The following is a 23,986-nucleotide window of genomic DNA, read 5'->3' as shown; positions in this document are numbered from 1 at the left end:
AGCGAAAAAAAAAACAAACTTCTAGGGGTTACACGTCAATAACAACTACAGGGCGATATCGGCCGTGGCGAACACGTAATATTTGAAGTGATTAGTATGATACATAGTGCCACTTTGGCCCACCTCATTAACATGTGTTAAGTTTGAAAGAAAAATGCATTGAAACCAGCTTCAAACGAAGCATTTTTACAGGCGCTTATGTTTGTAATATGTAGCTTCCTTTGCTGGCGTTCTTTTGACTCTTCATGCAATCTTTGATCCCTAAGATTGCGTGACTAGCCGAGGAAAGCCTTTTTGCCATGTAGGGTAACGTTTTGACTTTTTTGACAAGAGAAAACATCCTCTAATAGTTGCCACATATAAATGGCACAGTCTATAAGTTTGCTCCACTAAATTTACTTTTCAAAAACTTTATGATTACGAGATTAATGAACGCCGACGTAAACGAAGATCATTCCACACGGTGATTCCAGCTGCATGAATAGCACAAAAGCTATTTACACCAACGACCATTGCATAATGTTTTTATAACTGGTTAATGTATAAAAGGAGGTGAGTATATCAGTGTGCTGCACTATGGCACAGGGATTGTAATCACACACTGTTTTTGTTAGCTTGCAAAAGAGTCCCCATTTCTGGTGAGCTTGGGATGCAAAGGATATGGAGCTAGCATGTGCTCGGAGTGTGACTGTTGCTGATCAAATGAGCTGCCGGCACGGGATACAGCTAAATGGCGGCAGTTTTCTAATATGATATTAAGTAACTTGTCTACTCAAATCTTAAAAAAAAAAATATTTCAAAATATGGATATACACTGCAGTTTTTTAACAGGGTGCACAAATCAATGAGAAAACAAAACAAAAATTCACAACCCTTACGATTATACAAAACTACTTAAAATACAAAGGTAAAAAAAAAAGAGCACGTCTTCAGTGCTTGCGCTGCCTCATAGCATATGTGTGTTGCTGTTGTTGCTGTTGTTGCTGCTGTTGTTGTTGTTGCTGCTGTTGTTGTTGTTGTTGTTGCTGTTGCTGTACTTGCTGCTGCTGCTGTAGTAGCTGTACAGCCGGTGCAGCAGTTCTCTGTAGCGTGACAGTGGTCATTTGCTGAGGCTGCTGTGGTTGCTGTTGAACCTGTGCTGTCCCTAGCTTGACCACAGGTTGAGGAGTCACTTGACTCTTCACCTGCACAGCACTCGCTACCTGCTGCTGCTGCTGCTGCTGCTGCTGCTGCTGAGCCACGAGCAGCTTAGCCTGAGTGGTCATGGGCTTTGCCACACTAGCAGTGGCAGCAGCCATTTGGCCTCCCTGTGCACCTTGGATGGTTGTCACTCCTCCTACTGCCTGCTTCTGCTGCTGCTGTTGTTGTTGTTGTTGTTGTCGCATTGCCATCTTTTGCAGCATCTGCTGCTGTTGACGCTGTTGAAGCTGCTGCTGCAGCTGCATTTGTCGTTGTGGAGTCAGCTGCGCCAGTTGCTGCTTGGTTAGGATCTGCTGAAGCTGTTGCTGGGTGATTGTCTGAGGACCCTTCTTCTGCAGAATGGTGGCTTGCTGTAGGTTTGCAAGCTGCTGCTTCTGTTGCTGTTGCTGTACAGTGGGTTGCTGCTGCTGCACCGTGCCTGGCTTCGGAATTGTGCTTGTAGTGGAAGCAACAGCCCCTTGAGTGACTTGTCCTTGATTAACTTGCTGAATCTGAAGGCGTTTGAGTTGCTGCTGCTTGATCTGTTCCACTTGTTGCTGTTGCTGTTGCATTCTCTTTATTTGAACCTGTTGCTGTTGCCGCTGTCTCAGTATTGCAACCTGCTGTGGAGTGAGCTTCACTCCTTGCTGAGTAACAAACTGCTGTGTTGCCACTGGAAGGTTATGACCTGAAGCAAACCAAAAGCCAACCAAACTACATTAACACAGAACATCAATGGTTCTAAGGGGCTAGGTCAATATTTTAAGTTATTCTGCTTATTTTGGTTAATTAAGAGCTCTTAACTTCAAATTGACAGAGCAAAAGTCTTTTATTGGCAAAATCACGACCACATAATAAACAAGGATGATTTTTGAGCGTTGTAAATGACACTTTCATACAAATTGAGATAAACTTGAAAAAAGTCGGGTCGACGTTTTTCAAGTCTGCCCGAACGCAATCCGTTTTAATCTTCTCGAATTTTGTCCATCCATTCCGCTTTTGGCCTTTCTGTGTTTCTTTTGAGTTCTTCTACAGTTTTAAGCCGTTATTGATATATTTTAGTTAATTCTATGACCAGTTGGTCAGTGCCGAAAATTTTTAAGTACTAAGAAATGCAATCGGTTAGTGATAAAAAAAAATACACATACTTGCAGTGGCAACCGATGAGGTGGTTTGTAGTCCAATCTATGAAAAGAAACCAAAACAGCTGATTAGTCAACAAACAGAACAATTGTTTGAACAACAGCAAGCAGCAATAGCAAAGTCTCACGTCAAACGATATCAGCTGGATTGAATAATTCGCTCAAGTTTAGCTGACGAATCTGGGGACCAGGGAAAAGTTATTATGTATTCAACCCTCATCTTAGACTATGCTTCTCGATGTTCGGACACAAGGCTGCAAATATATTTTTTTCTTTTCACAAGGACATATGTACGACTACGTCACCATTTTGGTCAGACAAAACAATAAAATTGACCGAACATGATGTCCGACCACGGTTAGGATTTTGTCGCACATGAGAAAATTTTGGCCAGCCATTGTTTGATGACCGACTGTTATTTACAAACCAGGACAGGGATAAATCATGGTCGCCACAGACATCTGTGGTCAAAATTCTCTGACATTTCCCTGATAAAAGTTAAATATCCCTGACCAAATAAACACAAATTGTCAGATACAGTAGCAGCCTCCACTTCCAAAAGAAAAAAATTGCTGAGATCACATTGTCCTGAAATGTTCCTTCCAGCCATTGATGGTAAATCAGCAGGGTTATAATTTCAATTTTCTCAGACTTTTCTCCAATGCCAATTTTCCCTGACTCCAAATAAAATTCCCTGACATTTCCCTGACCTTCAAGAATTTTATTTTTCTCTGTCCATTTCCTGACCTGTGGCAACCCTGTAAATAGAGGGACTTTTCATGGTCTATTACATGAGGATATACCTGGCTGACTACAGCAGCTGATGATGCAGTAGGTGTTAAGCTGGTGGTAGCACCCAGTGTTATTGATGTAGCTGTGCCTGATGCAAGAGAGCTGCTAACTTGACGCGGCTGAGTCTGCAGTACTCTTGTTGTGGCTACACCAGCTGAAGACACATTCTAAAAACAAGAGGGGAAAAAACATAAATTAATCAAATTTAAACTATGGCGTTATAGTCAGGTACCCAGGCGTCCAAAATGTGACACCCACGGGCATTTTTGTCTGATGTTTGGCAACATAGTTATTTTTACTAAATCGAGTACGCTGATTTCAAAAATCAATGTTGCCAAGCTTAATTCTCACGTTAAGATGATGTTTTGATGCATTTAATTATGACATCATGGTCCAAATAAGGAATTTTCTTTCCTTTAGCTATTTTAAGCATAATACATCCAGAAATTCATTTAAAGCATTGTTAATGTGCTGTAAAAATGATTTCAAGAATTTTCTGAGAGTTTTTACGCTGTTTCTGTGAAAATCAAGCCCTTCAGTGACAATTGACCACGCCCTCTTAAACAATATTCACCCTATCACGGGAACCTTATCACGGGTGTAGTTTTGTTATTTTGTCAAAGAACAAATGTGATCTTTGTATTAACAAATCGCTATAGTTGCAATAAGAAAGAAAAATATTGTCGTCGTGTCACGCTGAAGCTACGAGCTAGCGAGCATCACGAATGACGCCATTACAATTTTCATATATCGAGTTTCCCTTGTTTCAGCATTTCGTTTAAGTTTTGTGGTAAAATAAATGGAAGTAACATCATAGTTTAAAATGTCGTAATATATCATCGTTGTTATATGCAACTCGCCACGATTGCCCATTGATTAGAGCAACCAAACAGATCACGTATTTGTCAGCCTTTTTCCACTCTTATCCTAAGAATTTATGATCGTGTTAGAGTTTCTGATGAGATAAGTTTAATTTGCACTGTGCTGTATACTGAAGTGCTGAAAACTCAGTAAACTATCAATTATTAACTTGGCAAATTAAATATTCAATTGACCCCGATAACTCGAAACCCCGCTAACTCGAACGGTTTTTCGTTTCCCTTCAGAGTTCGAGTTACCGGGGTTCTACTGTACTTTTAATCAATATCGGTAAATATTTTTAATATATCTTCTGAACTTTTTTAAAAACACTGAACTAATATTGCTTTTTAAACAAGTTTCTTTAAAGCGCTTTAGCGCAGGTTGATATAGCAATTAGCGTCGGTCTTGGTGCATCTACACAGCCCAGTGCACATGGCATGCGTTTTTCTAAATTCATAGCGAAGAGGCACATATATAGCCAGTGGTCAGATCGGATTTCATAAATTCAACAAACAAACGTTTTCTGCGGAGGTAGTGGTGTTAGCTTCGAGGACATCTTCGCCGACCGAGAAGAGAAGAACAAAGTGTTCTGTGAAAACTCTCCACAGATGAAAGAGGTCCTGTTACAGCCGGTGATGGTGTGAGATGGTAACAATGCACTTGACGAGTTATCAGGAAGATTTGCTGACACATCCTCTAAAGTTATTTACGTTGGATGCTCTGTCGATGAGAGCTTAGCGCGATCGATGTGCCAGGAGAAGTAACAGCAAGTCTGTGCCTCGAGTGGAAACTGACTATTATGTTGTCGACATGCCCGCTAAGACTGACTGCATAACGAACAAACTTCATATCGGCTTCCTCTTGGTTGGATCTCAAAAAGGCTACATCTAGGCCAGGATCTGAGCAGAATCCCCTTCGTATGAAAAACCACCAGATATACTTTGATTGCAGAGTCAGTGCCTGCGAGATAAGTTCATCTGAGAGAATCCGTGCAAAGTCCGCTTTGTTGTCTCTTAGTGCCAAAAATGCTCGCCACTTCATCGGCGGCAACTGAACCCCTCTTACGTACTTCAATGACTCTGCTCACAGGCCACACCGTGTTCTCGAAGGGTCAACTTCTTGTCGTTGCTTTTATGGAGTGCCTCCCATCGAGTAACACATCGATCCTCTGGTATCCAGGACCTTTCAGTAAAACAGTGTTCACGTAACATTCCGCAAACCCACCGAAAGCATTTGCATTTTTTGGTTTGCCAATAGCTGCCACCATTATTTGTATGCTGCCACCAGGGCGAAGCCATCGAAGAACAAACTGACTCTAGGCACTTGACCTTTTCTTCTAAGAACGTCTTCTAAAATTGACTTGTTTCACACTTGTGGGGTTCATTTCTGGGAGAAACAGTGGCACCGGCATTATACCTCAGATGCTACAATATGGCTTGCATGTTTATCTCGCGCCTGCCTTCATACACCGTCACTAGACAACATAGAATACTCTGGTTTCCATGCAAATTTAAAGTCTTTCTCTTTTTGGGGCTAGTTGCAGCACTTTTAACTTCATAAAGGCTGGCAAATAGAGGTGGATTATTCTTGCGAACAGAGTCACGAAAGTTTGTCTTCCATCCCTACTTCCCGTTCTTCCTCTCTGTCTGAAGATAGTAGCCTCCATTCCACGAATCGTTCAAGCTGAGTCTGTCCAATCGAAAGATCTTGTTTTATTTCTAGAGTCACGAGATCTTTCTTGGAAATTTTTTGCAATGTCTCATTTGTCCGTGACAAGAACAACCCGGATTTTGTTGTGTGAAATGTAGAGAATTCTCAGCTTCATTATCTTGCTTTGATCTCTCCTTGCCACTCTCTTTGTGGATAAAAGAAGTCGTTATGGTATATGTCAAACATCGCTGATGTTTGTGGAGCAATTCAATTCCAACTTTCTATTAATACAAGAATCACATTCATTTTTAAACAAAATGTTAACACTATACCCGTGATAAAGTGAATTTTTATGAGAGGGCGTGGTCAATTCTCACTGGACGGCTTGGTATTCATAGAAACGGTATAAAAACTATCAGAAAATTCTTAAAATTATTTTAACAGTATACTAATAATGTTTTGAACGAATTTCTGGATGAATAAAGCTTAAAATAGCTAAAGGAAAGAAAATTCCTTATTGGGACAATGACGTCATAATTAAATGCATCAAAACATCATCTTAACGCAAGAATTAAGCTTGGCAACATTGATTTTCGAAATCAGTGTACTCGATTTAGTAAAAATAACTATGTTGCCAAAAATCAGACAAAAATGCCCGTGGGTGTCACATTTTGGACTCCTGGGTACCTGACTATTATAAGGATTGGCCACTTCAGAAACAGAAGGGAGCAAAGTGTTACTAGCCTCCTACACAGGTTCTTTTGGCTCATCATTACACTGTTCACAGTCCCCTATTTTTCCGTGAAGTCGTAGAAATGGATCGTTCAGTCCGACGGGCCGCCATCTTGGTTTACGAACGCGAGCAAAAAATGGGGAGAGTGCAAAAAACCCCGTGGGTGGGGGGGGGGGGGCTCTCCCACCCACACGCTATGAGCATCCAGCCCAGCCACCCACGGGGTTTTTGCACTCTCCCCAGTTTTCGCTCGCGTTTGTAAACCAAGATGGCGGCTCGTCGGACTGAACGATCGACCTCTACGACTTCACGGAAAAATAGGGGACTGTGAACAGTCTAACTCATCATGCATGACAAGCCAAAAGAAGGTCTGCGTAAGAGTGTAAGTGTTACCGGCAACAATTTAAAAAATTATCCCACTGTAATAGAGCATCTAAAAATGTCTCTGTTGCAAATTTTGGGAGTGTTTTGTTAAGGAGAAACTGTATCATAGGTTTTCAAAAATAAGAAAAAGACAGCAGTGCAACATTGCTTACAGCAGTGTGCAAAATTACACTGTGTCCACTCCTGCAATAGTTGCATACAACATTGCACACAACTCCAAAGTAGAATAACGGCCTGCACTGCAATTTTATTGCACGCAATGTTGTGCTCAATGAAACAGCTTGTGTTCTTTGGGCATGTATCTTTCCAAACAAAAAAGGGTTGTTTGTACAAGATTTTGTCAATTTTGAAGGGTAAGAGGGAGAAGGAAGTCAATAGTTTTTTTCCCCGACAATCTTAAAGGGACTGTGTCATGGCTGAGTTAAGTTTATTTTCAATAACTTTTTCCAAATACTTGCTATGAAACTTATTGTTTGCAAAGAAACTACTTTTATGGATCTAAATGACAAAACCATAGCTTAATTACAACCAAATGTGTCTCCCGGACGTTATAACTTAAAGTTGCAAGCAAGCAAGATTAACTTTGAAAACTGTTAAGCCCAACGGTATTTGAAAAACCTTAATTGCAATCTGTTTCAATCTTCTTCACTTTTGGTCATCCATACTTTCTTTTGTATTTGCTGTGTTAATGAAATGTTCCTTCACTGTTTTAAGTGGTTATTTTTATATTTCACAGAATTTGATGGCCATTTCCCATGTCTAAACACGGCTAAAATCTGTAACAAATTCCTTTATGTCAACGGTTCCCTGAACTTACCGCTTGCACTTGAACAAGGGAAGTTGGTATTTTGCCTTGCATCCTTTTGTTGATTGTGGCAAAAGATGATGACGTCATGGAGCTGAGACCTGCAGCATTACCCTTGTGTGTATTTACCACGATACTTGAAGCACTGCCTGCTGGCACGGTCTGACCACTGAGTACGATACCAGCAGCTGCCAAGTGAACAACAAAAACCTGAGAAACCTGTTCTCTTTAATCTAGAAAACGGTAACAGGCTTCTATGTTGACACATTGCTTTGCTTTGAATGGCTGTGCTCTAGCAGGGCCCAGGTGCCAGAGGCGACTTACCTTTGCCTTTGGGCGACTTAGATGACTTTGTTACACAAAAGCTTTTAAAAGCTGGGCACCCAAGATTCCTTACATAAGAGCCTTTGGGCATCCCAGGGCTTAAAGCTTACGACCAGCTGGTCGCATATGTGACTTGATTTTTCCAAGAGCACAGCTTTGTAGAGTCTGTTCCACTACCAAGGAACATTGAAACTGAAGAAACCCTGCATCAGTATGTTTTTTTTTTCGCCTCAGATCTCAGATGACCGATATCTTATTTCCAAAGAGCGCTTCCATTACATAGTATGTACCTGCAGTCCACATGATGGTTTATTTTATATACACATTATCACAAAACTGTTTAAGAATAATAATTTTATTATATTTACCTGTAGTCTTCAATAAAGTTGATGCAGGTGTGCTTCCTGTAGCTCCTTGAAGGGTTGCACTTTTCTGAAGCGCTGCTGCTGCCTAAAATGTCGATATCATAAGAGACATTGTTATCTTTCATGTTGAGGCTCAAAATAAGAAATTCCAGAGTGAACCTTATCCAAGGAATAATCCTTTTGGTCTGAGTTATCAGCAACTGAGGGTTCGCTAAGTCAGGATTTGGATAAAAACAAAAACAAAGGTATCAGAAGAGAAGATATAATCTCTATCATGTAACTTACGGCTGCAGCAGATGTGGAGTTCAGCTGTGTGGTAGTGGTTAGTTTTTGTGCAGGAAGCTGTGGTGTTGTGCTTGGTAACTGTTTGGTCACAGTCTGCTGAGGTAGCTGGGTTGCCTGTGGTTGCTGCAGCTGTGTAGGTGCTGCCACTGGTTGATTTTGTTGTTGTTGCTGCTGCTGCTGCTGCTGCTGTTGTTGTTGTTGTTGCTGCTGCTGTTGTAACTGTTGAAAACATAGGTACATAAACATACAGTCAACTCTCTCTAAAACAGACATTGTTGGTACCGGCTCCAATTGTCCATTTTAGAGGTGTCCATCTTAATAGGGAGTTTATTTACAGTAAAATGACTGAAAAACGGCAAAGACAGGGTCAACACCAGAGTCTGTCTTAAAGAGGTTTCTGTTAAGAGAGAGTTGACTGTACACTTAACAATATTTTCAACTCATTATGTTAGTCTGTGCTAATTAATCCAACCTCGCCCCCTCTGAGAAAGGCTTGATACATCCATGCCTACCACTAGAAAATTCGCCCTCCCTTGCTATTATAAGGGGTTGAACTTAAAGACTAACTGATAGCAACTTCTGTAATCATTGCCCCAATTATTAGTGAACTCTTGAAATTTTTTTTTAAGTTTTTTTAGTAATGTTTTTTAAAAAAAAAAAAATTAAAGGTCTTAGTGAACCGTAAAAAATTTAAATTATTCTTTTTTTTGCAAGTTATCGACTGTCAAACACCATTTTTTTAGGGTTCCTTTCTCAGCAGCTGAAATAAATACTTCTACACAACATACTGGTAAAAATTATTATGAACTTTATAATAACAAAGGTAATTTTCTCACCGCAGCATTCTGAGCAGCTGCAGCCTTCTCTCGTGCGATTCTTTCTGCTTTCATGGTAGCCAGCTGCACTGGATTCAAAGTCTTTTCCTCTGAAATCCCACTTTAAGAGAACAATATAATTAACTACAGCAAATAAAACCACTTAATATATAAATTTGGAGCTGATCCCCCAAAAATTATTAGAGAATGCATGCAGTGTTATTTTATACCTTGCAGTCAAGACAGCAGAGTGCTTGAAATTCTTCATTTGTGGATCAACCAACCTTGAAAAACAAAACAAAAAAACCACACTAGTTTAATACGAAAATTCTTTAACTAAATTGCACTAAGGAAATAGAGCTAAGTATAAAAAAAAAAAAAAAAAAAAAAAAAAAAAAAAAAAAAAAAAAAAAAAAAAAAAAAAAAAAAAAAAAAAAAAAAAAAAAAAAAAAAAAAAAAAAAAAAAAAAAAAAATTTTTTAAAAAAAAAAAAAAGGGAAAAAAGAAAAAAAAACCCAGAGAAAATTTAAAATTTCACTTAAATTAAGTGAATTTTTGAAATTCACGTTAATTTCCTTTAATAAGTATGTTATACACAATAATATTTATGATAGTTATGGTGAAAAAATAAAAATTCAATTTGAGTACAGTAAGGAATTTCTAATAATGAACAAAGGTCTATTATAATAATGGATTTACAAAAATTGAGTTCTAGGAAGACAGGCCTTGAAAGTAAGTGATCTTGGGTGCTCACATTTGCTTTAGAGTTGGTTTCCTCTTCTGCGAAGTCCGTTTCACAAGTTCAAAAACAGACGAACGTACAACAGTTGGTGAACGACCAGCATCTTGTGCTAGCAGATGATGTGTCTTGAAAGGTTTACCACTTGTGCCTTTAATCTGAAGGAGGAAACAGCAGATTATTACTAAACTACAATTCCCAACAGAAATAAACAACTTGTACATGATTCACAGGTCTTACAGTCAAAATACTCAGCACTGCCGCCTAATCCTGAATAGTTTTGTTTAACATTAAACGGATTTCATATTCATTTCAAACATTTAAATTTAATTTATCCGTGATCATCCACCATAACACACAGTGACCTGTCAAATACAATCAAATTGGTTATCTGTTCATCTCACAGTTGAATGATCTACAATATTCAAAAATTTTTTGAAATGATATGTATCGTTCGCTGTTATCAAAACTATTCCAGAATTTGCGGCATGCGCTAGTATATGGCTGTAATGTTTCATTCTTGAAGCTCTGCCAAACAGCATGGTGTCTTTTTACCTTCTTGTCAAATCATCATCAAGACTGCTTCAAGACTTAATATCTTGCAAATTCTTTGTAACAACATTGTATTAACACTACCAAAGTCCAAGTAAGGACTTAGTTTGTAGAGCAGTTTTCAATTGAGTGTCGTAAAACCAAAACCAAAGTAATTACTCTGGCCAATCCCTTTCCCTCTTTTAATCCTACAAAGGACACGGACAATCCAGCGAACCAATCAAAATTCGAAGCAAATACATGTATATGTTAAAATCCACTGGGATGATGTAATAACGCCCATATTGAATCAAACCAAATAAAAAACTATTGATGAAAATCCGATAGGATTTGGTGTTAGTTCTGAAATTGGACAGTGAAGAAAGTGAACGCAAATTATTAAGTCCAATCACTGAGCGTAGTAATGCAAGACCAAAGCAAACGATAATTTACTTTCGACACTCAAGTGAAAATCCACTGGTAAAGTTTAATTTGTAACAAGTTTGTCAAGTAATATGTTTAGTTTTCTCACTTGTAACCATGACGATAGCTTTCAAACAATACCCACAAAATAACAAAATAGATTATTGTCTTAGCATTAATTCTAAGATGGCATCCTTCATAAAGTATCATTATTTTTCTTCTGATTTTGAGAGCTTGACAAAATATAATCCTGTAGCTAGCCAGATTACGATAAGTCTTCCTACCTTGACTGGAAAGTGGTGAGACTGTGTGAGGTATGGCTGAGAGAATGATTTAAACTTTGTTTTCAGTTTCTTCAAGCTCTCCTCCACTCCAGGCTAATAATTCATTAAAATCAATAATCAAAAAAAAGTTGAGGTCTATACTGAAGACGGCTAAACTAGGTCCAACTGCAAACCCAAATCTAAAAAGTGGGAGAAAGAAGATAATTACTGATAACTGCTCAGCATTACATAAAAAATACAAAAAAAAAATATGATCTCCCCAAATACAAGTCATCATGCAGAGGTTTCATTATGAGACAAGAAGCAGCTTCTATTAAGGTCTAGGGAGACCATCTTATTTTTCCGGTATTCAAGATAACATGAGTGCACAGTAGTGATCTTTGGCAAAATACTTGTATTAAAATTTCAGGATGCCAAATAATCTGAGGTACGGTAATTATGTTATGTGGAAAAGCCAAATAATGAAATGCAGATCCTTACCAAAGGAACTTTGCCCTCTTCTCTAGGAATGATCATGTTCAAGTAGCGATCACGGCACTGAAACAACAACAAAAAGAATTACTGGTATTACAAGAAATGTAAACCATCTAGCTCTAGAAGTGGCTGATTAATTTCTTATAAGGCAAGCATCACTGTTAATTCCCATAACCAAATTTTAAAAAAAAAAAAAAAAAAAAAAAAAAAGGGGAAAAAAAAAAAAAAAAAAAAAAAAAAAAAAGCATCAGTTAAGTTTAATTCAAAAAAACCCCCAAAACCCCACCATATTTTATCTACTACATATAATTGTATAACTGACCACCTGACCATCCTGAAGCGTGCCATTAGTGTAGCAGGACAGCTGATAACTTTCGAGTGTATGTAATTTTGTTGAACCACCAAGCAATGAGGACTAAACTTCCATACATGTTGCATTTTCTAAGCAGCTTTCTAGGTAACTTGCACTTTGTGGGACAAGATCATAAAAACAAAACAGTAACAAGTATTTACCTGGCGAGCTGAACGGAATGTCCTGCTAGTGAGATTCACAATGTCGCAGACAATGTCCCAGTTGGGTGTTTGGCTTGGAACATTTACAGCAAGATCCACTGGCAACTCTTGCAGTGAGTTAACAGCCTAAAAACAACATACAGTAGAACCCCGGTAACTCGAACTCGGATAACTCGAACAACCCCGCTAACTCGAACACACTTCCATTTCCCTTGGATTTGAACTCACTTTTCAGTCATTTTTACTCGGCTAACTCGAACTCGGATAACTTGAAAACCCCGCTAACTCGAACTAAATCTCGTTTCCCTTGATCAAAATTTGGGTCAAATTTACCCCGATAACTCGAATCCTGGTTCTTGCAACTCACCACGGTTGCCACAAATACAAAGCAAACAAAACAGATTACGTATTTGACAGCCTTTTTCCACTCTTATCCTAAGAATTTATGATCGTGTTAGAGTTTTTGACGAGATAAGTTCAATTTGCATTGTACTGAATACTAAAGTGCTGTAAAATCAGTTAACTATCAATTATTAACTTGGCAAATTAAATATTCAATCTACCCCGATAACTCGAAACCCCGCTAACTCGAACAGTTTTTCGTTTCCCTTCAGAGTTCGAGTTACCGGGGTTCTACTGTATTTTTAAACAGCGAACAACAAATCCTACACAAGCACTACTGGTAGTATGTTTAAAATAGACTATAAGAAATGCATTGCTACATTTGAACCTCTACTATGACCACCCCTCTACCATGGCTAGGGATTTTTGTAAAACAGCTACTAAAAGACATGGTTCGTCTTGAAGAATTAAGCTTAAATTTTTTAGTTTGTTATTTTAATCTTTCTAATTTAACAATTTTTTTATTTTTGATCTGAGTGTTTTAAGGCAATAACAAAGGTACGAAAATCCGCCTTTAAACATCAATGTCATAAATACCTGAAGTAATGCCCAATCTTCATGGATCAACCATTCCAGAACCCCAGCAGCCTGCAAAGGAATGTTCCGCTGATATAAAAACTAATATGATAACTTCAGGAACAGAAAGAGCCCTTAAAGGTAGCCTTCAGAATATACACAACTTACAAATTTTCTAACAAAGTTTTTCTTTTGCCTTGGACCTCACTTATACTTTGCCAGGTCACCCAAATAAGTCCTGTCATGACCTGGTCTATTTCACTCATTAGTCCTGTGTCACTGCAGGGTTTGGCAAAAAATGTGAATTCCAGCTTGCCCTTCAGACAAGCAAATCTTTTTTTCGTTTTGAGCGTAAACCCAAATCTTTACTGTATGTCCAAATCTTATCTAGCCCAATTTATATCAAGAACCTCTAGCTTGTCCTGAGCAGATGCATAAGTTTCCTCTTTTTACGACTTGTCCATCAGGCAAGTGAACATGAAAAGGTTACTTGCCTGGCAGGAAATTCTACTTGCCCGGAACAACCGGAGGACACTTTCATTGTCAGAGCTCTGCATTGACAAGTTACAACTAATGGCATGTTAACTTTTTTCTCAGCTGCATGACGTACCTGGGAGAAATCTGTTTGTTTGGGGATACTGGGAGCAACCTGCTGTTTCATCTGCTTCATCTTGGACTTCTTACTCAAGGAATTACGACGACCTCTGGCAAATGGATCAAATCCATTTCTGTCAAATACTGACGTAGGTCGGCTGACACGATCTCTGTATCATAAACAAACAACAACATTACTAGAGACAATAAGACGTGTAATAACTGGGGTAACAAATCATCAACAGATTTAGTAAGTGGAGGGAATATTCAATTCATTTCTAGTGTGCTGTGTTTGTTGATGGATGCTTCAGTTGAACCAACAGTCCATTGGAACTTGGACATTTGATTGCGATCATACATCCTTAAAAAAACCTATAACGTTTTTAAAATAACATTAAACTCTGTTTACAGAAAACTCACTTGGCAGCTCCTTGAAGTTGATCTCTGAAGTAAACAGTAGATTTGTACACAGTCCGCTTGCCACTTTGATGGGGCCTGAAAAGTAATTTTTATTTTTTGCTTACTCTTGCAGAACGTACCAAGATAATCTTAAAGATATTGCTTATTATACTCAACATTGATCTAACAGTTTGCTGAAAGATCTTGATCAGCTTGATGGAAGATTGAGAATGTTTTGAGAACGAATGATTAAGAACTCTATTAATTCTACTTACTTGGTCAAATAAAGAGGTGAGAGGCGGCTGGCTGGCATAGGAGTACTGTCATACAAGTACGCCAGACAGGGATCAACATACACCTCATCTTGTCCATCTCTGGGAGGGGTGGGTGGAGTCCAGATCTACAACAGTGAATTGAGGAATGAAAATGTTTGTTCCTTTAGATTAGCAGTCACTATTATTGTGAAAACGTTTTTCAGTCCTAGCAAGTTATCAACAAAGTAAAGCTGACTGTTCAGGCCAGGATTTAAAAAGTGGGCATCCAAAACTTTTATATGGGGTTAAAGGCATCACCCTCATGGGGGGAGGGTCTGGGGACATGCTCTTCCAGAAAACATCCAGAATTTAAGCAAGGTATATTTGCGCCGTTTTGAGTCAAGATAAAAACAACAAACAGATTCAAGCACTAACCGGCATTTCTTCACCAGTAACATCATTTATGTACACCTAATGAAGAAAAAGAACTTTTTGATCAAGTTGTCTGCAGCCATTAGCAAATTAGAGCTTAGTTTACCATAATCCATATATTTCAGACTTATTCCCTGAGAAAGTTCTACTTGCTATCCCCACGGAGTTTTTGATTCTCATAGGGGATGGTAGATGTGCACGAGTGATGGTCCAAGTGTCGTCTTTAAAAATTCCTCTAAAGGGTCTCAACATATATATCTCGTATGGACATACTCATCGAGATTGCCTTGGGGATCAGGTTTTCAATTTTTATCCCAGATTCCCACATTTCTTTAGAATTTTTTTTGAGAAACATCATCTGTAATAATATTAATAAATAGAAAACTCTTTCATGGTCTAACGAGTTATGGAAACATGAATGGAAGTTTGGGAGAACGCGAAGGGCTGCAAAAATGCAAGCTGCAGACGAGTGTTTTTACAGTTTTTCAAGTTCCCCCAACCTTGCAGTGTATCTTAACTTATATATAAAAACACAGAGAAAATATTTTCTATTTCTTTTAGAAAACACTGTGTGAAAAAGAAAGAAAAAATCTTGTTTACTTTTGATCAATCAAGATGTAAATTCTCTTTGCTTATGCCATCATTGCATCACCAGCTTGTGCAAGTTCTGTTTCTATTGTAGTACAGCTTTTCGCCTGTGCTTTATCACAGGGTGTTTTCTAATGTAAAATGATTCATAATTCCCTGAGGGTGACAGTGGTCGCTTCTGACAATTATCTGATGGTTTGATGGCAGCCAAGAGAAACTCTTAGAGCATGTCATTCCATTTACTACTTGCTTTCCCTCAAAAGGTGCACTTGACAAACTAAAACTTGGGGTAATGAGTGAAATCTACTCATCATACCCACTCTCTCCTCTGCAGAGGCCTCTTTCGTGTTTTGTTCGGGCTGGGAAATGGGGAGAAGTGAAAAGTAAGCGTGCGGAGCCTGGAGAGAATCAAAACCAAAGCACGCGAGGGACACTGGGAAGGGAAAAGGCAAGGAGAGCTTAGCCCTTCATGTAGCCCTCCACGCTCCCCCTATTTTCAATTTTTCCCCCACTGAAGGATCCTCTGCGGCGGAGAGTCATACCCGCATGAATATACTGTTGAGAAATAGATAACATTTTCCATGTTCCTATCAAGCTATAGAAACATAAGTGGAAGTTTGCAGGAATAAAAAAGCTTCTTCAAATTCTCCCAAACTTTCATGTTTGTAACTTTGTTTCCACAACTTGTTAGATCCACAAAAAATGTTTTATTTGTCTTTTAGAAAATTAATAATACCAAGGAAAAGAACAGAAAATCAATCCTTTTGTCAATTATCAAAATATGTGAATTCTTTTTGATCGAAGATTATTACATCAACATCTCGGGCTGATCTGTATTTCTACAGAGGTGTAGAAAAATGGCTTTTAGTATGCGCAATCTTTTAGGGCGTCTTCTTAAAATGTTTGTGGTGTGAATAGGATAGCGGCTCTGAATGGCTGTTCAGCAAGATTGGTTCCAAAGTGCCTTGAAATGCCTGTCATTTTTAAACCTTCTCTTGATTGGTTGGATGGCGTAGGCTAGCATGTGGGTAATGGTTTATAGCTAAATGTCTCCCCCCTTTTCACGTTCAAGGCTGGTGTCAAAAGCAATAAAAACATGTTCAAGTTGCCAATGAAATTTAAGAGGAGCTTGCCTCTGTTGCTAAGATACTGACACAACAGATTTGCTATTATAGTAGAAAATGTGTTGGCTGAACAGAGACAAAATAATAAATCAAGAACCGGATAAGATAGCTGTTTTAGGCACAATGTATTTGTTTACGTTATTACAAAACTAACGAGCCAAATGAAAACATTGCCCTCAACTGGCACAAAATACAAGCTCAATAACAGCTTAAATAAGACTGATGAGATGATATGAAATTGTACAATATTGGAGCAAGAAAGTAACACCACCATAACAACAAACATGACACTAGCAAGCAAGCTAGCCAAAGCACCATCAAAGATGTAGCAATTAAAAGGATTTGCTGAAAATAGGGACTAGAGAAAGATTAAAAAGGTGGCAAGTTCAAGACAACTTTGGACACCAACAATCTTGTCGGAAATGCTAACGCTGTACAGCCATCCAAAACTACTGGCAAACTTTAAACTAACAGGCAAACTGTGGTCTGTTAGTTCAACAGTTTTAAAATACAATATAAAAGCCAGTGTTCAATCAAGAGAAGATAAAAGAATGACAAACACACAGATGTTGAATTTTCAAACATTTTTTTTTATTTGAGAAAGTTTTCACAAGTACTTTTCTTAAACAAAAGCACCCAAATTATTACAATTTTCCAGCCTGTTTCCTTTTTACATACAATTCATAGCAACAATAATTTCATTGAATGTTTTCCATAAATAACTGCCTACGCTGAGTTTTGTCATTTGTTTCTTTTCATAAAAAAATCTCTTTTTATTGCACAATTTTCTTTGAAAGAAAGAATATTTCTAACCACCTAACAATTTTTCTCCCCAAAAAATTGACAAGTGATTTTTTAACTTTTTTAAGTTAAGGTTACTTTGTCCTAATTTTGGCAGCAAATGGTTTGTAACTTGAATGAATACAAATTTGCTGGTTTACTTTCCAGTAACAAAGGAGATCAAGGCAACAGACTACAAAAACTTTTTTCACTTCCTCAAAAAAAGCTAGTTTTCATCAGGAAACTTAGTTCTCCTTGTACTTCTTCTAGAACAGCTGCTATCTCGGCTGCTAGCCCTAGAGGAAGCGCGACTATTGCTGCGACTGTGCCTGACAGCCTCTTGAGCCTCTTTAGTTGGTACTTCTGAAGCAATTTTCTTTTTTGTTTGTTTTGAAGTTGTGGAACTTTTACTGGAGCATCTGCTGTTTGGTCTAGATCTACGTGATTTTGACTTATTCTTTTTAACCTGCAAGGCTTCCTCCCGCGTGTATGTGTACAAGATCTCATCCTCTTCTTCAGCAGCCCTTTTCTCCTCTTCCTTCTTCAGAGCTTGAAGGTGGCCAAGTTCCCAGTCCTTCTTGGCCATCTCAACTTCATCCTGTGAAAAGTAAGCTACAATTTGAGCATGGTGACCTTTATAAACTAATGTTGAATTATATAAATTAATTTAAGACACCAATGGTGCTGGTTTTCTGTCATTGAACGCTTCAGTGGAATAGTTGGCACCCAAAAAAACAGCAAAGGACAAGAAGGCATTTGTTACTACATTTTTGGAAGTTTTCCTGATCTTGTGTTCCCCCTACCCTGACATTTCCTCACCTACGAAATCCAGTCTTAAACTTTGTTATGGAACAAACCATCACAAAAATAACATGTAATTAACTTTTTAAGTTGAAATGTACAAAATCAGACGATAGAAAGTAGCTTGACAATGCTTGCAGTAAATGATAGTTTTCTTGTATCCTTACATGAAGGAAATTTTAAAATATTGCTAAGGTCAGGAATCGGAAAATTTTTACAAAGTAGAGTTTTACTTACCTTGGCTGCCTTTATTTGTTCCAGTGTGATGTATTTACCAGATGACTCAAGGAAACGTATGGCATATCTTTCCACAGCAGACATCTTTATAGTAAAAAAAAAATTGTTAAGTTGAAATCATTATTAGATGAGAATCTTTATGAACTAAAAAAGATCTTTAAACTACCTTCATGCAATGAATGTGGCTAACTGAAATAGGCAAGGTTAAACTCGAGACAACATTGCTGGCCAGGGGTTGCTCCCCTGAAGTTGGGGCGGCCTCTGGGTTTATTCAGGGGCTTCAGTAAATTTACAGCTCTCCCGTGAAGGTCGAGCCATTTCGCTCGCAGTTGTCTTTCGAGCAAGTTAAACTATCTTTCTATTAACACTTTTGGTACCAAAATATGCTTGATTCCCTTTTGATTTAAAAAGGACAGAGTTACCAAACTGATGCACTGGTTACTCTCTGTACATAATTTTACTTTTTTCTGTAATAAACAGCAATGACATGACATGGTTTTGTCACCTGGCTCTCCAGAGCAAATAGCTCTTCCTCGACTTTAGATTGTTCCTCTTCCTTTCGTAAACCCTACAATAACAACAAAAAATAATCTCAACTGGAAACATGAAATTCAGTCAAATGTTGCTTGGGGTGCAGAGGTTCTACCAATCACAGATTGTGTATACTCTGGAAAGCAACTATTGTAATAAATTAAACCTGTTACAGCTGTCAACACCCACACAGAGAGAGAGAGGAAGAGTGGGGGGGGGGGTACATGGGGGGGGGGGAGAGGGGGTGGGGGGAAAGAAAAAAAAAGAGGGATTCTGTGGAGGCCTTATGTGCCACGAGGCACAAAAAAGCTAGGTAACATGTAATAGCTGTCAACAGGTAAGATCAGTTAGGGTGATGAGCAGTGGTCAAGGGGGGTGAGAACACTCTTGTCAGACAACAAAACCAAGCTGTTTTGACAAAATTAAACCTAGCCACTTCCTTGTCCAAACATACTTTTTCTGTTTATTAGAAGATGCAACTGATGTAAGCAGGGATGTCGCTAAGGGCCGGCTGCCAGCTAATTTCACCGGCTGAAAGAGAACTAAAATCCAACTGAAATATCACATGAAAACAAAGACTTAGGTAAACTTTTAGAGCTGCCAACAGAAACTTCAGCCAGCTGGGATTGTTCATTAGCTGGCTTAGTAATTTCTTAGCTACATCCCTGTGTAAGGCAACGTCACCAGGGTTCAAAATAGCAGCCGGCTGTCGGCGGTAGCCGGCACTCTGACAACACTTGCCGGCTACTTTTCACCGAAGAAATAGAAAATATCATGCCTTGATCGGCCAACTGAAATCAAAGTTGTGGTAATGTTGAAGTAAACATTTCATATCAGAAAAAAAAGCAGCTACAGGGCTAGAAAGGGCGACTCACTGGTCGCTAATGCAACCAAAATTTCATCTTTGTCGACGAAAACTTCTAGTTTTACGGTTTAGTCGCCAATGTGGCGACTTCATTTCTGTGTTAAGATGAATAACGGGCTGCCCGACCTTCTCAGGTATTGTTCCTCCAGAAAATTATATTGAAGATCTTATTTGCTTCTCAAACATTCAAAATAAGATAAGAAGTCACATTGCTCCAATCCATTCTTTTGCTTTGCCGTAAAATAATTCTATCACTTCGGAAAACTTGCGAATGGCCGACTGTGTTTGAAATCGCCCCAGAATGCATCTGGGTACGTCATGTATGCAGATGGATTGTGTCCCTTGAAAATGCATAGCTCTCTATAAACAGCCGGGAAAAAATGAGCCTTGACAAAGAAAGCCGATAAATTCAGGCTAAAAACGAAATTTTATTTTGAACCCTGGTCACTTAAATTATTTTCAGACTTACCTTGCCATCTTCACTCAAAGGGATTCCCTCATCAAACTCTGCCATCTCAGCAGCCTGTTCAGCCTTAGCTCTTGTAGCAGCACAAGCATCCTGTTCATCTTCAGCTTTGAACAATGCCTACAGCACAGTGCAACAAAGGATTTGAAAAATTTTAAGAAATCTTTTCATATGCAGGAAGGAAACCCTTAGATTCACTACTACTAGTTTCCACTCTGATGTTTACACATTTTGGGGGTTTTCACACAAGCGAGCAGCTCAGAACTTCTGTAATATCAAGGTCATTCAAAAACACGGACCTTGAAGTTGAAACTCATCACATGCTGCCACAAAAGTGAGATAAACCAAAACATATCTGCCCGATGTATTCTTGCCAGCAAAAACTGAGTTATTGATACAATAATTATGCTAATTATTTAACAAAAAAAAAGCGGACTGTTCACAAAGATTTCAAGTTTGCCTTTTAAAACTACTTGCCAGAACATGCACTGCTATTAAGTTAGGTAAAATATTTTGGCTCCTTCACTCTACCACCATTGGACACCACCCTAATCTAAACAGCCATGTTATAAAATCAAGATTTATGCAGCTGACAGGGGATTTATTAAGGTTTAGGGCAGGTTGACATCAGCATTTTGCACCTGGGCAAAGTATGAGCAAGGCCCTACCCTCTTTGTTAAACTGAAGTCTGTTTGGATGTTAAAGCAGCCAGGTAAAGTTGTGTTCACAGCTGGTCAATTTGCCCAGTGGCTGGCCCTTAACGAAACTCCTGAGCTGACTCAAACTGGTCATTGTAAATAAGAATGTGTTGTACCTGCTCCAGTAAGGTCTGGGACATCTTTGCATCTCCAGCCTTGGCACCACTGACTTCTGCACTATCAGCACTTGTTTCTGGCTCTTCCTGTGATTCTTCTTCCATCTCCACTTCTTCACTGGAAGCTGCCTTGGAAACACTGGACTGAACGTTGGTGGGTTCTGATGGTTCCATAGTGAAGAGATCCCTCAGTGTTCCCTGTCAAGTGAAGAATATGATCAAACATTAATTCTCCTTACTGATCATCATACATCTTTTAAAGTGTTAGTTAAGAGAATTTGTTAGGACATCAACAGAATATTCCTGTCTGCTTTTCAAGGCCATTTAAGTCATGGCTGTTGCATGTACCAGTAATCTCACACAGATTAAACTTCCCCCAAGCAGACACGCAAAATGGTGTTTGCCACATGCAAATACCACATTTTAAAACCTCCGATAAGTGGACACCTCTAGAGAAAGCAGCTGACAGTTGTGCCTGGTAAGGCAAGGACTTAAAGTAGGATTTATGTATGACATTGACACTTGAAATTTGGCATTGATCACACTTCGAATTAAGGGTTATAAATCATTGATGTAAACACAAATTTATACACATTGGCAAACAAACAGACAAACACTGTTGCCACAAGACAACCTGCATATGGATGTGGTTTGGCCTTACCTCTTTGAAGTACGCTGTGGTGAAGTTACCTCCCTCAATAGCAATGTTACCCAACATTCTTTTCTGATTAGCTTTTTTCAAGATATTCTCCTCAACTGTACGTTCACTGATCAGTCTGTAGATGTGGACATCTCTTGTCTGACCAATACGATGGCATCTGTCCTGTGCTTGGGCGTCCATTGTTGGGTTCCAGTCGCTGTCATAGAATATGACTGTATCAGCACCAGTGAGATTGACTCCAAGGCCCCCACTGCGTGTCGACAGAATGAAGCAGAAGATGCGGGAATCGGCATTGAAGCGTTCCATCAACACCTGACATGAACAATGAATTTTCAAAAATTTAATACAGATCAATTCTTTTTGTTAAATGTTAACTGATCAACAAGGCTAGAACAAATGCTTCTTCTACGGGCACTATCACCTAATTTTAAAGGTGTAATAGACCATTTCCTGGTCGCCTTTTGCCAATCAGTGATTGTGCGAAACCATTCAAACGGAAATGAGTTTTATTTGCATTGAAACCAACTTGAGGTGAAATGTTATCATATAATAAATGATTTCACAAAAAGACTTGTTTTGACACAAAAGGCAAAATACATTTTGGAAATGGCCTATTGCATGCCTACAAATATGGTGACAACATTGGGAATAGCAGTATTATTTAGTGATAACAACACAGACCTGTCTTTGCTCTACTCTTGTTGTTCCATCCAGCCTCAAGTAGATGTACCCATGGTAATTAAGAAAGCTTTCTAACACATCAAGCATCTTTGTCATTTGAGTGAAAATCAGTACCCTTTAAAAAGAAAAACAAATGAATTAATGATGCTGAATCTGAAAAAAGCTTGTTTAAAAAGATATGTCTTCAAAGCTTGCTTAAAATGATCGATGAAGGTGCTTCTCCTTGGTTCCAATGGTAGCTGGTTCCATAGTTTAGGCGCAGCCGCCCCAAAAGCCCTGTCACTCTTGGGAGATGGAGTCTTTACAACAGGTGGGACTAGTGTTCCTTATTACACAATTTACATTGTAGTAAACATAATTAGTTCCCCCCAAGTACAAGCTACTTAAAAAAAATTCTGGGTTCTTTTTACAGGAGTCAAACCTATGACTAGTGTTTCTTATTACACAATTTACGTTATAGTTAACAGCTCAGAACTTCATCATTATCAAGGTCATTCAGAAACACGGACCATTGAAGTTTGAAACTCATCATGTACTGTCACTACTAAGGGAACCCTTTGAACAAGAGGACAAAACTTTCCCTCTCTGTTACTGTTCACGACTGAATTCCAACATTTACCAGCGCCTTGTTGCAGTTCGCAAAGTTTTTTATTTTTTCCTCCCTCCCTCTTTAGTATTTGTGATTAAACAGCTGGCCTGTTAATAGGTTGTATTGTTTGTTGTTCTAGGCTTGTGGTTTGCCCTTACCTGTGTTTTTCAGCTTTCAGTCTTCTTAGAAGATGATCAAGAGCTTGTAGCTTACCTACATCAAGAAAAAAGCACAGTGATCAATTTAACATGCCATCTACAGCATCACTGCTGGTGCAGTTTTACATAGAGTGGATAATGCTATCATCTAATCCACTGGATAGAGATTTATAGATTAATTGTTCTCTACCCTGGTAAGCAACTGGGCCTTGCTGTTTATTACGGCAAGGGAATTTTCCTTTTTAAGGAAAAGTTCATCTTTGTACTGTTATTACTGAACAAGTGTTGCTACCGAAGGAACCAATAACACTTGAGGCACTTGTGTCAATGGGTTTTATAGCAGCATTCTATCTTGGCCATACATTGCAAACCAAACAGTTAGAGATGAACCTTGGTCAAAGAGCAGTTGGCCAAAAAAGTAAAACAATTGCCACCTAAAGTAAAGTGCAAATGGTAGATTGGGCTTTCATCAACTAATGGGAACTGCATGGCGGCTCGCCGTAAAGACAATAGGTCACTTTTTATGCCAAAGTACCTGAATTTTCTACTTTTGTGGTCAAATGTTAAGATAAAAAAAATAAACAGTATTATCCCGATTTCTCAAAACCTAGGTTTCTCAAAACTCCCCATTTCTCAAACCAATCTTTGTTTCCCTCGGACAGTACCCCCAATTTCTTGGACCTCACGATTTATTGAAGCAACTTTCATTTTCCTTGGATAATGCTTCTCTGTATTACTTTACCCCCAATTTCTTCAACCTCCTGATTTCTCGGAGCAATTTTTGTTTCCCCTGGAG

At 38.7% G+C, this 23,986-nt stretch overlaps 1 protein-coding gene and 2 non-coding genes across 3 annotated transcripts in view; all 3 read right to left on the bottom strand.

The window, feature by feature from the left end:
- LOC144646878 (helicase domino-like) overlaps positions 1–23,986 on the bottom strand; it is a 38,073-nt gene that overhangs the window by 164 nt on the left and 13,923 nt on the right. The window contains 25 exon segments of the mRNA XM_078506582.1: positions 1–1,867; positions 2,328–2,364; positions 3,125–3,280; positions 7,559–7,734; positions 8,239–8,320; positions 8,521–8,739; positions 9,357–9,456; positions 9,566–9,619; positions 10,089–10,231; positions 11,312–11,404; positions 11,792–11,848; positions 12,299–12,424; positions 13,238–13,288; positions 13,827–13,980; positions 14,231–14,305; positions 14,485–14,609; positions 14,899–14,934; positions 17,854–17,985; positions 18,426–18,509; positions 18,931–18,993; positions 20,291–20,407; positions 21,102–21,299; positions 21,763–22,074; positions 22,444–22,558; positions 23,191–23,245. The exon segment at positions 1–1,867 is cut by the window's left edge and continues 164 nt beyond it. Of these exon segments, the coding sequence (XP_078362708.1) occupies positions 930–1,867; positions 2,328–2,364; positions 3,125–3,280; positions 7,559–7,734; positions 8,239–8,320; positions 8,521–8,739; positions 9,357–9,456; positions 9,566–9,619; positions 10,089–10,231; positions 11,312–11,404; positions 11,792–11,848; positions 12,299–12,424; positions 13,238–13,288; positions 13,827–13,980; positions 14,231–14,305; positions 14,485–14,609; positions 14,899–14,934; positions 17,854–17,985; positions 18,426–18,509; positions 18,931–18,993; positions 20,291–20,407; positions 21,102–21,299; positions 21,763–22,074; positions 22,444–22,558; positions 23,191–23,245 (3,698 nt within the window). The 3' untranslated portion in view covers positions 1–929.
- Positions 20,543–20,612, bottom strand: LOC144647621 (small nucleolar RNA SNORD18). The gene has a single exon (XR_013569610.1). It is a non-coding gene; the product is annotated as a small nucleolar RNA SNORD18 (small nucleolar RNA).
- On the bottom strand, positions 22,908–22,980 carry LOC144647622 (small nucleolar RNA SNORD18). The gene has a single exon (XR_013569611.1). It is a non-coding gene; the product is annotated as a small nucleolar RNA SNORD18 (small nucleolar RNA).

The sequence above is a fragment of the Oculina patagonica genome, chromosome 3 (assembly GCF_052425735.1).
Source record: "Oculina patagonica isolate OP01 chromosome 3, crgOcupat, whole genome shotgun sequence".
Lineage (NCBI taxonomy): Eukaryota > Metazoa > Cnidaria > Anthozoa > Scleractinia > Oculinidae > Oculina > Oculina patagonica.
The sequence above is the reverse complement of the archived record's forward strand: the minus strand, read 5'-3'. Positions and strand labels throughout refer to the sequence as shown.